The sequence below is a fragment of the Thalassophryne amazonica genome, chromosome 4 (assembly GCF_902500255.1).
Source record: "Thalassophryne amazonica chromosome 4, fThaAma1.1, whole genome shotgun sequence".
Lineage (NCBI taxonomy): Eukaryota > Metazoa > Chordata > Actinopteri > Batrachoidiformes > Batrachoididae > Thalassophryne > Thalassophryne amazonica.
Window position 1 is genome coordinate 5,965,371 of NC_047106.1, and position 17,766 is coordinate 5,983,136.

At 41.7% G+C, this 17,766-nt stretch overlaps 1 protein-coding gene across 5 annotated transcripts in view; it reads right to left on the minus strand.

Moving 5' to 3' along the window:
* myo18ab (myosin XVIIIAb) overlaps positions 1-17,766 on the minus strand; it is a 257,478-nt gene that overhangs the window by 22,445 nt on the left and 217,267 nt on the right. For all 5 annotated transcript variants that reach the window (XM_034169042.1, XM_034169044.1, XM_034169043.1 and 2 more), the window contains 2 exons: positions 7,816-7,932; positions 6,056-6,139 (listed from right to left, as the gene is read on the minus strand). In XM_034169042.1, the coding sequence (XP_034024933.1) occupies positions 6,056-6,139; positions 7,816-7,932 (201 nt within the window). The remainder of the gene's footprint in view (positions 1-6,055; positions 6,140-7,815; positions 7,933-17,766) is intronic.

Here is a 17,766-nt window from a genome sequence, read left to right on the forward strand (position 1 = left end):
TTCCAAAAATAAGCCAGATGGACAAATAAACGTGCTCTGGACAACATATTGGGTGTTATTTGATAAATAAGTTTTATAAACATAATTTGCACTTTGCTTTTTCTCCAAATATGCACGAACCATATTTCTGATGGATGGTGCATGTGATGAAACCTTACCTGTTAGTCAGGTAGCGCTTTTCACATAAATTTATTAAACCTTTAAGATAAAAGACCCATTGAGATTGAGAACTCTTTCACAAGGGTGCTCCCGGGGTGCAGTGGGCGCCTTGCATGGCAGCAGCCTGACACTGGGGTGAATGTGAAGCATTGATGTGTAAAGCGCTTTGAGTGTCTGATGCAGATGGAAAAGTGCTATATAAATGCAGTCCATTTATTTGATGTAGTTTGGACAAAAGAAATAGTCAATGGAGCAGTGAACAGTGGAGTTATGCATGAAGCCCTTAGAGCTTGTGGTGTGTGACATTAGGACAAATAAATGTGTGACTGACAATATATTGGACAGTATTTTCTACATGTTGGACAAAAGAAATTGTCAGATGAAACAAAGCTGGAAACAGAATCTATTTTTTTAAAATCATCTCTTTAATTTGGGATCAAATTAAAGATTCCTGGCAAAGCCCATTATAAACAGTTACTGTCATTGTTATTATTTATTTATTTTATTTATTTATTGTTTATTTGATGAGGACAATGCACATTAATGAACACTTTGTACATTTTCATGCCTTAGTGTAAATATGCCAGATTTAGCTAAAAGCTACTGTCCATCTGTAGTCCTCAGACACACAACAAATAATTACAATAAATAAATTAAAACAAAACATGAGATTATCTACAATACATCTCACCTGTGTTGACAGGTTTGATTGTTTTTGAGACATTTTTTAAGCTCATTTTTAAAAGCACTCAGGGTGGGACAGTCTCGTATCCATGTTGGAAGGCTGTTCCAGTTTGTACAACCCTTCACAGAGATGGTGTGTTGTCCTGTGGCAGTTCGTGTGAGGGGCACCTCACAGACCCCTTTTTTTGAGAGAAAAGGAAGGTTGGAGATTGGCCTATAATTAGCTAAGATAGCTGGGTCAAGTGATGGCATTTTAAGTAATGGTTTAATTACTGCCACCTTAAAAGCCTGTGGTACATAGCCAACTAATAAAGATAGATTGATCATATTTAAGACCGAAGCATTAATTAATGGTAGGGCTTCCTTGAGCAGCCTGGTAGGAATGGGGTCTAATAGACATGTTGATGGTTTGGATGAAGTAACTAACTAAGATGTCCTAGCTTTACGGAGGGCTTTTTTATAGAGCAACAGACTCTTTTTCCAGGCTAAGTGAAGATCTTCTAAATTAATGAGACGCCATTTCCTCTCCAACTTACGGGTTATCTGCTTTAAGCTGCGAGTTTGTGAGTTATACCACGGAGTCAGGCACTTCTGATTTAAGGCTCTCTTTTTCAGAGGAGCTACAGCATCCAAAGTTGTCTTCAATGAGGATGTAAAACTACAGACGAGATACTCTATCTCACTTACAGAGTTTAGGTAGCTACTCTGCCCTGTGTTGGTATATGGCATTAGAGAACATAAAGAAGGAATCATATCCTTAAACCTAGTTACAGCACTTTCTGAAAGACTTCTAGTGTAATGAAACTTATTCCCCACTGCTGGGTAGTCCATCAGAGTAAATGTTATTAAGAAATGATCAGACAGAAGGGAGTTTTCAGGGAATACTGTTAAGTCTTCAATTTCCATACCATAAGTCAGAACAAGATCTAAGATATGATTAAAGTGGTGGGTAGACTCATTTACATTTTGAGCAAAGCAAATTGAGTCTAATAATAGATTAAATGCAGTGTTGAGGCTGTCATTCTCAGCATCTGTGTGGATGTTAAAATCGCCCACTATAATTATCTTATCTGAGCTAAGCACTAAGTCAGACAAAAGGTCTGAAAATTCACAGAGAAACTCACAGTAACGACCAGGTGGACGATAGGTAATAACAAATAAAACTGTTTTTTGGGACTTCCAGTTTGGATGGACAAGACTAAGAGTCAAGCTTTCAAATGAATTAAAGCTCTGTCTGGGTTTTTGATTAATAAGCTGGAATGGAAGATTGCTGCTAATCCTCCGCCTCGGCCCGTGCTACGAGCGTTCTGGCAGTTAGTGTGACTCGGGGGTGTTGGCTCATTTAAACTAACATATCCATCCTGCTGTAACAAGGTTTCTGTAAGGCAGAATAAATCAATATGTTGATCAATTATTATATCATTTACTAACAGGGACTTAGAAGAGAGAGATCTAATGTTTAATAGACCACATTTAACTGTTTTAGTCTGTGGTGCAGTTGAAGGTGCTATATTATTTTTTCTTTTTGAATTTTTATGCTTAAATAGATTTTTACTGGTTATTAGTGGTCTGGGAGCAGGCACCGTCTCTAGGGATGGGGTAATGAGGGGATGGCAGGGGGAGAGAAGCTGCAGAGAGGTGTGTAAGACTACAACTCTGCTTCCTGGTCCCAACCCTGGATAGTCACGGTTTGGAGGATTTAAGAAAATTGGCCAGATTTCTAGAAATGAGAGCTGCTCCATCCAAAGTGGGATGGATGCCATCTCTCCTAACAAGACCAGGTTTTCCCCAGAAGCTTTGCCAATTATCTATGAAGCCCACCTCATTTTTTGGACACCACTCAGACAGCCAGCAATTCAAGGAGAACATGCGGCTAAACATGTCACTCCCGGTCCGATTGGGGAGGGGCCCAGAGAAAACTACAGAGTCCGACATTGTTTTTGCAAAGTTACACACCAATTCAATGTTAATTTTAGTGACCTCCGATTGGCGTAACCGGGTGTCATTACTGCCGAATTACAATCTTACCAAGTTTACGCTTAGCCTTAGCCAGCAGTTTCAAATTTCCTTCAATGTCGCCTGCTCTGGCCCCCGGAAGACAATTGACTATGGTTGCTGGTGTCGCTAACTTCACATTTCTCAAAACAGAGTCACCAATAACCAGAGTTTGATCCTCGGCGGGTGTGTCGTTGAGTGGGGAAAAACAGTTAGAAATGTGAACGGATTGGCGGTGTACACGGGGCTTCTGTTTAGGGCTACGCTTCCTCCTCACAGTCACCCAGTCGGCCTGCTTTCCCGGCTGCTCGGGATCTGCCGGAGGGGAACTAACGGCGGCTAAGCTACCTTGGTCCGCACTGACTACAGGGGCCTGGCTAGCTGTAGGATTTTCCAAGGTGCGGAGCCGAGTCTCCAATTTGCCCAGCCTGGCCTCCAAAGCTACGAATAAGCTACACTTATTACAAGTACCATTACTGCTAAAGGAGGCCGAGAAATAACTAAACATTTCACACCCAGAGCAGAAACGTGCGGGAGAGACAGGAGAAGCCGCCATGCTAAAACGGCTAAGAGCTAGTAGCTGCGCTAAGCTAGCGGATTCCTAAAAACACACGAAGTGAATGTGTAAATAATTTAGAGGTGATTCAGCAGAGGGAGTGCTTTAGTTAAGGCACGTGAAGATTACACTGTGAAACAAATCGTTATCTAGTTATCTAGATCAATCTAACTGCGCAGATTAAACAGCTAACAGATACAGAAAAACACTGCTGTGATCCGGAACAGGAAGTGATACAATACCGCAGTGAGAGCCAACCACCAGTAGAGGCCTGGTTAGGATCTCTATGTCTAATAAATTCCTCCAGAGGAGGTGGGGCTAGGCCATGGAGAGTTTTGTAGATGACACAAGCACGCTTAAACATTATAAAGTTGTTAAAACTTACAAGATGGTATTTATCCAGAATTTCACAGTAATGAGTGGAATATGGCTTTTTAGCAAACACTTTGTTGGCTTTTTTATAAAGTTGCTCTAAAGGTTTTAGTACTGTCATACCAGCAAATGACCATGTTGTGCAGCAATATTCAATATGAGACAGGATCATACAATGGAGGTACGATCTAGCAGCATCAGTCGAAATACAAAGCCAGATTTGTTTAAAGTTTTGAAGGTTAAATTTTACAGTGTTGACAACTTTTTTCACGTTTTTTGAAGGAAAGATTAGAGTTCAAGATGATTCCAAGGTACTTGAAATGGGATACCGTTTCAAGTACCTCTCCACCTATCGACACGTTGAGACTGTTCTCTACTGGTCTTTTTGAAAATGTCATACAAACTGTTTTAGTTGTGTTAAGCATCAGGCAATTGTCATCAAGCCAGTCTGACTGACTGAACACGCTATTCTTCTGTATACAAGTTGCACCGGAGAATAATTCACAGGTCAAAGGACATGCTGTGATATGAGGCTGTATAAATAAATTAAACTGAACACTGATTAGAACACTGGTTGAACACTGGTTTTCGATTAGTTTTATTTATTGCCGCTGTTGCCGACCGAACAGTCCCCCCTAAATCGGTCCTGCTTTCACTGCGCATCCGTCATCGGCCGCGGTTCACTGATTATCACCTCGTTTCTCTTCAAACTGCCTCCATTCATCATCTATCTGAGTGACAGACATCTTAAGCATTTGTACAACAATCATTTCCACATAAATTCAGCATTATTTCATCATAAAAGACAGATGAAGTGATCAGAGTGTTGTGGCAACATGAGCTGCTAGCTGATGCGTTTACTGTGCACCAGTCATTTCAAAGCATCACAAAGTTTCACCTTGTTTCTGCTTAAAACTGAATTGTTTCTGTTTAAAACTGACTTTAGAATGATTTAAGAAGTTTTACTTTGTCATCTGATGGTTGATAAACACATTAATCCATTTGATCGCTTTGGGTTAAGAGACGCCGTCTCAGACGTGCTGCTGTGGTCAGAAATGATGCATGCGCAGTGAAGGTGGGTGGACCGATTTTTAGGCATGGACCGTTCGGTCTTTGACACCGCCTCCGAAACACACTCATAAAACATCAAAAAGCATGTGTTTGTCTTATAAGACTGACTGTTTGGATGTTTGATGACAGAGATTTCTCTAAACCAATTTTTCTCTGTTAGTTATACAACATGTAGTTTTCCTAAAAAAAATAAATAAGAAGAATAATATTAATAATAACAATAAACAAAGTAATGCCTGTAAACACTTTGCCTGTTGATTAAAATAAAATTTCTCCAAAAATATCAACATTGCTGCAAACAGACAAAACAGTTTTGATTTCATGTCTCCGAGTCGTCTCGTTATTGACCATCGGTCTACGGTTCCACGTGTTCCAGATATTTCATATACCTCATATTGAGGATCAACTGAGTTGGAACAAGATTCTTTTAGCAAGAATACAAGAAGAAACTAGGACTGAAAGCAGTCATATATGGGCCTTCGTGTCCATGCCACCGCCTCCCCGGGCAAAAATTACCTCAAAATCTAAACATAAAATCAAAATGGCCGACTTTCTGTCGAAATTTCACCACAATGTTAAGAGACTTTTTTTGTGCATCCCAGCATGGTAAATATGTGTACCTAATTTCGTGAGGCTACAACAAAAAACCCCAATGGGGAAGCTTTTTTTTGTAGGGGGTGCTATTTTGCCATTTCACCGAGAGCATGTGCGCGACCCCCAAAATATCGAATTTCGGATCCAGCCGAACGACTTTGCAAAGTTTGGTGAGTTTTTGAACATGGGAAAGGGCCGAAATTGGGGCTTGAAAAGTCATAATAATGATAATAAATTCCCAATAATAATAAACAACACAATTACAACAGGGTCCTCGTAGGACTTTGTCCTACTCGGGCCCTAATAATTATTTCCTCCTTTCACATAACCTCACAATTCTCCATCTTCACCTCAAGTTTACAGCAAACTGGGTCCATTTTTGAAAATGCTGTTTTAGATCAGCGTGGCACTGTGGTTGCTGGTCTACCTGGTGACTCAGAGGAGGTGGGAAAACACCCAACACGTTTTTGGATAAATTAGTGATTCTGACGCCATCGGATTTTTAGAACTGACAATTAACAAACAACAAACAAATAAATAAATAAATATATAAATAAATAAACTGCAGCTCAGTTTATGCTCTTAGGATTCACAGACAGCAGATTTAACTCAGAGTCCACCAACCTTCTCCTGCACTTCCTGCTTCTCCTTGAGGGCCTCCTCCAGCTGGGCCTGGAGGTCACTGATGTGAGCCAAGTTCTGCGCAGACTAAAACCAGAAACAAAACCAGAAAAGAAGCAAAAGATGAGTGAGCCTGAAGTGGAACGACACCACGCTCTGCAGAACGTTCATGTTCTGAGTTACAGCATTCAGACCGTCAGCTGCAGGATGCGTTATTAACAAACAAGTGGGCGTGGTCAATCGAACAAAGAACCTCCAGCTTGTCTGATGAAATAAGATCAAGACGAACCTGAAATTCTCCTTTGACTTGGAAAGCGGCTGTAATTCATGAACGCTTAATGTGATATTTTTCTCAAATAAGAACATTCCAGTTATTTCATTTCATCTCACTGCGACGGTGTACGGACCGATACAGTGCGACCGATACAGGATTTTTAAGGCCGATACCGATTTCAATATGTTGTTGATTCTAAAATACGATATGTTGACCAATATTTTTTCATAAACACATAGCACAAAAATTTCACCAAATATTTGGTGTAGTTTTTATAATGAATTCTCACTGAGAAATCATGACATAATACAGTTTGAAATTAAACTTGTTTTATTGACATGAACAGAGTTTGAAGAATACCAGAAAATGTCATTTTTAGATAAATAGCACTGGTATCGATAAAAATAGAAAAAGTTGATTAAAATATCACATCTGTAGCACTTTAAACAAAATTTTAAAATATGACATTTATATTGTGAATGTTTTATAACGAAGGCGGCCTTTTACATTTTAACAGTTAGTTATTGTTTAAAATGTGTATTTCATATGATGACTGGCAACTTACCATGAACAGGTGATTTTATGTTGCCCTGTCTTCTGTCAGCAAATTGTTCCACAAAACTGTGTTACTAGGGGAGCTGCAGTGCGCCCTCTGGTGGACAAACTATGGAATGAATCTTCAGGCTGACAGTTTATTTTTTTGTAATTTATTAGCCCTTATAAACGCTGATAGTGATTAGTCTGCGAGGCGCTCCTATTGGTTGACTGCATCGACTTGCCGATTTATCAGTCGAGCTCTAGCACAGACAAAATTAAAATTAAAGGAATCATCACTGTTCAAATACTTACAGACCAGACTGGCTACCTCTCTCACATCATCATCATCATATTATTCTAAGAACCATGACATTAAAAAAGAATTTCTTCATCAAACGTTGGGCTGTTTTCCCCCCAATGGCCCCTGTATTTATCTATGATTATTACTATTATTATTACTTACATATGACTGATTTTAAAATGATAAATCAGGCGGGCGGGCGTTCTGGGCTGGTGAGAGGGCGTCCGTTAACGTCATCTGAATGCGAGTTGTGTGAAATATTTTGTTTCGGCATAACAAATGAATCTTTGGATTCATTTGGAGCCCGATCGCACCTCATTCCATCAGCGCTTTTACGCCACGTGCATTTAGCGCCACGTTAACGCTTTTCAGCAACACCCAAAGTACGTGTTAAAACACATCAAAGCAAAGCTCCACTCTGACATTTTATGGTTGTTTTGTCATGATGCAGCGGTCAACGTTAACGTGCGTTTGTCTCTCGTCTGTCACACAGGAAATGCTTTTATTGATTATTTAAAATGCTGGCTGGATTAAAAACTGTTTTTCTGAAGATTTTCAGACCCTCACTACAATTTTCTCACTGACACATGTAATCATCAGCCTGTGTGTGTGTGTGTGTGTGTGTGTGTGAGAGAGAGAGGGGATGGACACCTGAGCCACAGCAGCTTTGTGTTTCTTCATCAGCTCGTTCAAGTCCTCCTGGTCCTCCTCCATCCTGGACTGGATGTCATTCTTTTCTCTCTGCAGGCGACTCAGCTGCTCTTCCAGCTGTACGACATCACAAAGAGAAAAAATATAAAATAAAAACTTCAAACAGAGATGAAAATAAAACTCAGATGACAGCTGGGTCGCACTTCAACCCTCAGATATAATTGCAAACAGGACAAAACAAACAAAAAAAGATATACAGAAGAGAGCATTTGATTTAATCTGACATTTTTCACGAGGTTATATTTTGTAAAATAACCTTGTGAAGCCGAATTTGAGGTAAAGAAAATGCTGCATTCAAAGGAAACTGGCAACCCAGAATATCTGAACACTGATTTGGGGAGGGGGAGGGGGGGCACCACCAGAGTTCTGAATTGGGCACCACAGTCTTGCTTGAGGGCGGGCACTAAAGGGGTCAAAAAAAGATGTAATTTCTCTACTTCCAGGGAAAAAAACAAGCTAAAGTGAAAATGCAAAGAAAAGTGACGATGCAGAAAGTGGACATGTATTGTGGCCTGTTTATGACCTGGAGCTCAATCGTGTTGAGGCGTTTGTACACGCGAGAGACTGCAGCTACTCTGGTTTGCTGTTTAGGCTAACATTTACTGACACGACGTCTCCCATTCACCTCATGTTCCCTTCCCCACTGGGAACCGAAAAGGAAAAAAAAATAACACTTTTCACGACTACTTCACAAGCGAGATCCTTTGGAGTGAGCAGGCCTCTACTTAAGACCTTCTACGACTCTGTTGTAGCTGTCGTCTGTTGGGCCCCGGGCAGCACAGAGCGGAAGAGAAAGAGACTGAACAAGCTGGTCAGGAAGTCCAGCTCTGTCCTGGGCTGTCCTCTGGAGTCTCTGGAGGAGGTGGCTGAGAGGAGGGTGTTAACCAAGTTCAAATGCATCATGAACAACAACTATCACCCTCTGCACCGGACTGTAGTGGAGCTGAGCAGCTCGTTCAGCGACAGGCTGAGGCACCCTCAGTGCAAGAAGGAATGATACCGCAGGTCGTTCCTCCCTGCTGCTGTCAGACTGTACAATAACACTGTGAAATAACCACATGCAATAATATGTCCACAAATCATGTGCAGTAACAACTCGTTTACAAATCCCAGCAGTAATGTCACCTTACCACATCTAAACTCCATTTCACATGTTGTAAAGAAGATGCTCCTATCTCCTTTTCAATCCCAATCATATATATATATATATATTCTATTTCTACCTCATTTTTTTTATGTCTTGTACTGTTACAAGTATTATTATTATTGCTTATCCTCGCACATGCTGTTCGATGAACATTTTCCTCTACTTGCACCCACCTTGTGTGTGTTTTTAAGAGCTGACGTAACGTGAGTTTCTCCTCTGTGAGATCAATAAAGTTTATCTTTATCTTTCAATGATTGCTACTGAAAACAGTGCACCATTTTTCCATGTGAACTTATGCTGTGTATATACTGCACAATGGGAGTGGCTGTCCCCATAAGTGGTCAAATCCCGCGATATCACGCAGGGTTCAAACAAGACTGTGCTGCCCTATTCCTCCTCAGTGCTTTGGGAAACAGTTCCTCCCCACCGGGAAAGGTACGACTGACAGGTTCCATCATGTGACACGCTGCCCGCCACATAGCAAAAAGACTCTCACATCCCCGTGCGATCAATGCTGCGACTACAACTGGATTTCACCTCCTGCCGCTCTGTGCTTCATGGAATTCAACTACCACACGGACGGAGAAACAAAATCTCTGAGGTCGAGCTATTTTCTACATTTTACTGTACTTTCAGTTATTCTCATTTTAAGGCTCTAACCTTAGTGACATGAAATTTGGGGTTCCACAGGGGTCCGTCTCAGGCCCCCTGCTTTTCGTCCTTTATACAGCACCCCTTGGGCACATATTGTGGCATTTTGGGATTACCTTTCACTGATTTGCTGATGATACTCAGTTACATATGCTGATAACTGCTGGTAATCTTATTCACATAAAATCCTTAGAAGATTGCCTTGCATCAGTGAGAAGCTGGATGTCTAGAAACTTCCTACTTTTAAACTCTGATAAGACTGAAATGATAGTTCTTGGTCCAGTGAGACATCGGCGTCAATTTGACCAGTTAATGCTTAGCCTAGGCTCGTGTGTCATACGTCACACTGACAAAGTTAGGAAACTTGGAGAAATTTTTGATCCTACATTGTCCTTTGACCTCCACATTAGAAATATTACTAGGACTGCTTTCTTTCACCTGCTAAATATAGCGAAGATTCGTCCCATCCAGTCTAAGGCTGATGCTGAGACCCTGATCCATGCATTTTCTCTTCTAGATTGGACTACTACAATGTTCTATTTTCTGGTTTGCCGCAGTCTAGCATTAGGGGTCTCCAACTGGTTCAAAATGCTGCAGCCAGACTTTTGACACGAAGCAGAAAGTTTGACCACATTACACCCATTTTGGTGTCTCTTCACTGGCTTCCTGTCCCAGTGAGATCAGATTTTTTGAGGTTCTGCTACTAGTCTATAAAATTGTTCATGGACTGGCACCTCCCTACCTAGCTGACCTAATTAAACCTTATGTACCGGCCTGGGCTTTACGTTCTCAGGGTGCAGGACTACTTTGTGTTCCGAGGGTGAATAAAAAGTCTGTGGGTCACAGAGATTTCTCTTATCGTGCCCCTGTTCTGTGGCATGATCTCCCTGCATCAATAAAACAATCAGATTCTGTGGAGACTTTCAAGTCCTATTACTTTGTCACTGTATATAGGCCTCCGGGCCCATATTCTGAATTCTTAGATGAATTTGGTGCATTCATTTCTAACTTGTCAACGAGAGCAGATAACATTCTGATCATTGGTGACTTTAACGTTCATATAAATAAGCCTTCCGATCCCCTCTGCAAATCATTTATGGAAATTGTGGAGGCATTAGGATTTCGGCAATCCATTCGGGATTTGGCGCACATTAGTGGAAATACCCTGGATCTGGTTCTCGCACGTAGTATTGCTGTCACGAATATTGACATCATGCCTCTTACATCAGTGGTGTCTGATCACTCACTTATTAAGTTTACAGTTTCGCTGCCGTGTTTAGTGGAACAACAACCTTATTTATCATTACGGCAATGCGTCAACTCCTCAACTAAGACTGAACTAGAAGCTAGACTGCCTGATGTCTTAGCCTCACTTTTGACAAATACCCAGTCAGTAGACAGACTTGTGGATAGTTTAAACTCAGTGCTCAAAACTACACTCGACATGATTGCACCACCTGTGTTGAAACCGCACTCCCAAATCACAGTCACCTTGGTTCAATGATTACCTGCGTGACCTCAAGCATAAAGCAAGAGGTCTAGAACGGAAATAGCGTGGTTCAAAATTAGAAGTATTCCACCTTGCGTGGCGTGATGCTATCTTAGACTATAAGCATGGCCACAAACGGACTTATTACTCTGATGTGATCAACAAAAACAAGCATAACTCAAAGTTCTTGTTTGACACGGTGGCAACACTTATTCATGAACAACCACCTGTAGTTCGCTCTCCTTTTACAGCACAAGATTTCCTGGATTACTTTGAGAAGAAAATAGATGACATTAGGTTGAACATATCCCAGCATGCCTTAACCCAGCCACTACACCATGCTATTGAGGTGGGTGCCACTACTGAGGTATTACCTAGATTTACAGAATTTTATGGTATCTCTTTCGACATGCTGACGAAACTCGTAATGTCAATAAAAAGCACAACCTGTTTATTTGATCCTATACCAACAAAACTGTGTAAGGACCTGTGGCCCACTCTTGGGCCGATTGTGCTGGAAATGATTAATCTTTCTTCAACTTCTGGATCTGTTCCTAAATGTTTCAAATCTACAGTGATTAAACCATTAGTTAAGAAACCTAATCTTGACCCTAGTGTATTGAAAAACTATCGGCCGATATCAAATCTATCATTTTGCTCTAAAATTCTGGAAAAAGTGGTGTCACAGCAGCTTGTAGACTATCTTACTGAGAATAATCTCTTTGAGTCGCTGCAGTCTGCTTTTAGAAAATATCATTCCACAGAGATGGCTCTCACTAAAGTGGTGAATGATCTTCTGCTTACAATGGATTCGGACACCACTACGGTTCTGTTGCTGTTAGATCTCAGTGGTGCATTTAATACATTGGATCATCATATTCTACTTGATAGGCTGGAAAATCATTTTGGGATTACTGGGAGTGCCCTTGCATGGCTGATGTCATACTTGACCACTCGTTCTCACTGTGTTTTGTACAGTAACACTACCTCTAACCTTAGTGACATGAAATTTGGGGTTCCTCAGGGGTCTGTCTTAGGCTCCCTGCTTTTCTCCCTTTATATAGCACCGCTTGGGCACATATTGCGGTGTTTTGGGATTACCTTTCACTGCTATGCAGATGATACTCAGTTATATATGCCGATAACTACTGGTAATCTCGTTCACAAAAAATCCTTAGAAAGCTGCCTTGCAGCAGTGAGAAGTTGGATGTCTAGAAACTTCCTACTTTTAAACTCTGAAAAGACTGAAATGATGGTTCTTGGTCCAGTGAGACATCGGCATCAATTTGACCAGTTAACACTCAGCCTAGGCTCGTGTGTCATACATCATATTGACAAAGTGAGGAACCTTGGGGTAATTTTTGATCCTTCATTGTCCTTTGGTCTCCATATTAGAAATACTACTAGGACTGCTTTCTTCCACCTGCGAAATATAGCTAAGATTTGTCCCATCCTGTCTATGGCTGATGCTGAGACCCTGATCCACGCGTTCATCTCTTCTAGATTGGACTACTGCAATGTTCTATTTTCTGGTTTACTGCAGTCTAGCATTAGGGCTCTCCAATTGGTTCAGAATGCTGCAGCTAGACTTTTGACACGAAGCAGAAAGTTTGACCACATTACACCCATTTTGGCGTCTCTTCACTGGCTTCCCGTCCCAGTGAGATCAGATTTTAATGTTCTGCTACTAACCTATAAAATTATTCATGGACTGGCACCTCCCTACCTAGCTGACCTAATTAAATCTTACGTACCGGTCCGGGCTTTACGTTCTCAGGGTGCAGGACTACTTTGTGTCCCTAGGGTGAATAAGAAGTCTGCGGGTCACAGAGCTTTCTCTTATCATGCCCCTGTTCTGTGGAATGATCTCCCTGCGTCAATAAAACAATCAGATTCTGCGGAAACTTTCAAGTCCAGACTTAAGACGCACTTATTTTCCCTTTCATATGGCAAGCATACTGGTACAGTTTTGTTTTACGCTTTTTACTCTTAATTCATGTTATTAATAATTGGAGTGGGCCGAGGCCTCAACTTCACCTAAATTCTGGGTCTTTTAGTGAAGTTTAGGGCTAGTGGCCGGCGATCACCTTAGTATTTCTTCTGTTTTTCTTGTTGTTTAATGCTGACAAATTATACTGTATTTGTCTTTCTGATGCCTGATTCTGTTTTTTCTCTTTGTTTAAGGTGCAGCTCCATCCAGAGATGGATGTGGTATTTGTGCTGGAGACCCTCCTGTCCTGTGCATCAACAGCATTTCCTGTATATTTGTTTTTGTGAATTGTTCTGTAATTTGTGTCTGTATCATGGCCCAAGCAGAGGGTCACCACTTTGAGTCTGGTCTGCTTGAGGTTTCTTCCTCAGAGGGAGTTTTTCCTTACCACTGTTGCTCTGGGGGATAGTAAGGTTAGACCTTACTTGTGTGAAGTGCTTTAAGGCAACTATGTTGTGATTTGGCGCTATACTCGTATAAAAGAAAATAAAAAAGGTACTTTTTTCAAGTACAATGCCCGTGTGTTATTTAAGGCCCCAGCCATCATCAAACTATCCAATTAACAGCTCAGAACGAGCAGTGACTGCCTCGCACCTTCAGCTATGCAACCGAGTGGCTGTGAAGTAATCCCATTTCTGTAATGACTCTGAAAATGTAAAAGGAGAGCGTGAGGGGGAGATGGGTGGCGCCAGGCTACGGATTAATAAATGATGAATAATGTGATGAAGTGAAAAGGCTAATGAACCCATTTGCAGGAAGCACGTGGATGAACCGTCACGGAACAGCAGCGCTGCGACGGTGCGGTTCATCTTATTAAGGAAGAGCCCAAACAGGCCCGAGGAGGTAATAAAGGAGAAAAACTTCACAAGATCAGCATTACTTATTTATTTCTATTAATGCTTCCCGCTGCAGAGACGTAACAAGGTGGACTTCAGGGACTAAAAATATCCACGTGGAATCTGGGGCAGATTCATTTACGTGGCACCTTTTTTTTTAAAAACCGGGCCTGACAGCCGTGATAACAGCAGTGCTGAATGAGTGACGGGCACATGGAGGAAGGAAAAAAAAAAAAAGGTGCCAGTCTGAAGCATCATACTGTCGTTTAAAGCACTCAACAATAGTCTGTCGGCGCAATCTCAAAGCCATTCCGCGGCTCAGCTCTTTGTTTTCCCTTTTTTCTTCTGGAGAGCATCTGCTCTCTGTGGGAAAATAAAGCTGTCGAAAACACGCCGCGCAATTTTCTCAAAACGCTGCAATTATGGCGAAGAACGGCCAAACGGCCGACCATCTGACAGAAATGTTATTTGCATGATTTTATCTTTGTTGAATTGCAGCATGTGATATGGCGGCGGCCGCGGCAGCGTACGCATCAGAAACCTCTCCATTTATGCAATAAGCACTTCTGTCATCATTGCTCCCACCGCTTCTCTTTCCCAGCACGCCGGCGTCTCTGCTGCGAAGTGCGTCCTCAAACACGCCGCTTCCAAACAAACAGCTGGCGACACATTTGTCTCATCGCTGCACAGCGCCACTTCTGCGTTCAGCTAAATCTGTTGAGCGTTTTGTTTACAACAATTTAACTTTGCTTTTTCGTGTTTGTTTCATCTGCGGTGGAGTCTATCTGCTGATTTGTTCAAAGAGCTTAATTGAGCTTTAAAACTAGAAGGGTTCTTATTAAAGTGCAAACAGCCCGACCTCACGCACTCCAAAATATCCTGGCTCCGCCCCTTTAAATAGATCTAATGCTAAATGTCAGTGTGGAGGAAAATGATATTTTCCTTTCATCTCTTTCTTTGTCATTGTGAGACAGTTATTCTTTTGATCATTTCGCCAACATTCTTAGAGTCTTTGATTCAGATCACTCTTCCTTGATGTTGACCTTTGACCTTCTCTTACATTGATTCTGTAATCAGGATGTAAGAAATCAGAAACAAAGACCGAAGCAGGAAGTTCAAAGATCAGGTGCATTGTCAAAGAAATCAGGATCAAAGCTTAAATCTGGAAGTTCAAATATCAAGAGCAATATCAAAGGAATCAGGATCAAAGATCGAAGCTGGAAGTTCAAAATCAGGGGCTGTATCAAAGACATCGGGAACAAAGAGCGAAGCTGGAATAGGAACAAAGATCAAAGCTGGAATTTCAAAGATCAGGAACAGTCTCAAAGGAATCAGGATCAAAGACTAAAGTTAAAAGATCAGAAGCAGTATCAAAAGGAATCAGGATCAAAGATCAAAGCTGGAAGTTCAAAGATCACGGGCGGTATTAAATTAATCTGCAAAGATAAAGAATGGATGGCAGGATACACACTGACTAGACTCAAAGGCAACGGGATCAAACCTCAAAAACAGGACTGGGTTCAAAGAAATCATGATCAGGACTAAGCAAATCAGAGTTAGACCTCAAAAGTAAGACCTGCACTCTGATCTGGATCTGCATCAAAAGCCATACCTCATCAACAAATCGCATTTAAAGCTGCCTTCTTTTGTTTTGTTTTTTATCTGCTGACTGACGAACACATAAACCGCGGTGAAGTTGTAGCCACCAACTCAGCCACATGGGGTGTGCAGCCAGTACATTCTGAGTGCCGGTCCCAAGCCCAGATAAATGAGGAGTGTTGCGTCAGGAAGGGCATCCGGCGTAAAACAAGCCAACCCAACTATGCAGACTCAGAATCGAATTCCCATACCGGATCGGTCGAGGCCCGGGTTAACAACGTCCGCCACCGGTGCTATTGCCCAACAGGGTGCCGGTGGAAATTGGGCTACTGCTGGGCGAAGACGACGAAGAAGAGGAGGAAAACGTTGCCACGAACAGTGGGAGAAGAAGAAAACTAGAAGGGTGGAAATGAGAGTGGGGACTTTGAATGTTGGTAGTATGACTGATAAAGGGAGAGAGCTGGCTGATATGATGGAGAGGAGAAAGGTAGACATATTGTGTGTGCAAGAGACCAAGTGGAAGGGAAGTAAGAGCAGGCGCATAGGCGGTGGGTACAAGTTGTTGTACCATGGTGAGGACAGAAAGAGAAATGGTGTTGGGGTCATTTTAAAGGAAGAGTATGTTAAAAGTGTGTTGGAGGTTAAGCGAGTGTCTGACAGGGTGATGAGTGTGAAGTTGGAAATTGAAGGGGTGATGATGAATATCATCAGTGCATATGCCCCACAGGTAGGTTGTGAGATCAACTCAACTCAATCAACTTTTTTTCTTATATAGCGCCAAATCACAACAAACAGTTGCCCCAAGGCGCTCCATATTGTAAGGCAAGGCCATACAATAATTATGAAAAACCCCAACGGTCAAAACGACCCCCAATGAGCAAGCACTTGGCAACAGTGGGAAGGAAAAACTCCCTTTTAACAGGAAGAAACCTCCAGCAGAACCAGGCTCAGGGAGGGGCAGTCTTCTGCTGAGACTGGTTGGGGCTGAGGGAAAAAACCAGGAAAAAGACATGCCGTGAAGGGGGGCAGAGATCGATCACTAATGATTAAATACAGAGTGATGCATACGGAGCAAAAAGAGAAAGAAACAGTGCATCATGGGAACCCCCCCACAATCTACGTCTAAAGCAGCATAACCAAGGGATGGTCCAGGGTCACCCGATCCAGCCCTAACTATAAGCCTTAGCGAAAAGGAAAGTTTTAAGCCTAATCTTAAAAGTAGAGAGGGTATCTGTCTCCCTGATCTGAATTGGGAGCTGGTTCCACAGGAGAGGAGCCTGAAAGCTGAAGGCTCTGCCTCCCATTCTACTCTTACAAACCCTAGGAACTACAAGTAAGCCCGCAGTCTGAGAGCGAAGCGCTCTAATGGGGTAATATGGTACTACGAGGTCCCTAAGATAAGATGGGACCTGATTATTCAAAACCTTATAAGTAAGAAGAAGAATTTTAAATTCTATTCTAGAATTAACAGGAAGCCAATGAAGAGAGGCCAACACGGGTGAGATATGCTCTCTCCTGCTAGTCCCCGTCAGTACTCTAGCTGCAGCATTCTGAACCAACTGAAGGCTTTTTAGGGAACTTTTAGGACAACCTGATAATAATGAATTACAATAGTCCAGCCTAGAGGAAATAAATGCATGAATTAGTTTTTCAGCATCACTCTGAGACAAGACCTTTCTGATTTTAGAGATATTGCGTAAATGCAAAGAGGCAGTCCTACATATTTGTTTAATATGCACTTTGAATGACATATCCTGATCAAAAATGACTCCAAGATTTCTCACAGTATTACTAGAGATCAGGGAAATGCCATCCAGAGTAACGATCTGGTTAGACACCATGCTTCTAAGATTTGTGGGGCCAAGTACAATAACTTCAGTTTTATCTGAGTTTAAAAGCAGGAAATTAGAGGTCATCCATGTCTTTATGTCTGTAAGACAATCCTGCAGTTTAGCTAATTGGTGTGTATCCTCTGGCTTCATGGATAGATAAAGCTGGGTATCATCTGCGTAACAATGAAAATTTAAGCAATACCGTCTAATAATACTGCCTAAGGGAAGCATGTATAAAGTGAATAAAATTGGTCCTAGCACAGAACCTTGTGGAACTCCATAATTAACTTTAGTCTGTGAAGAAGATTCCCCATTTACATGAACAAACTGTAATCTATTAGACAAAT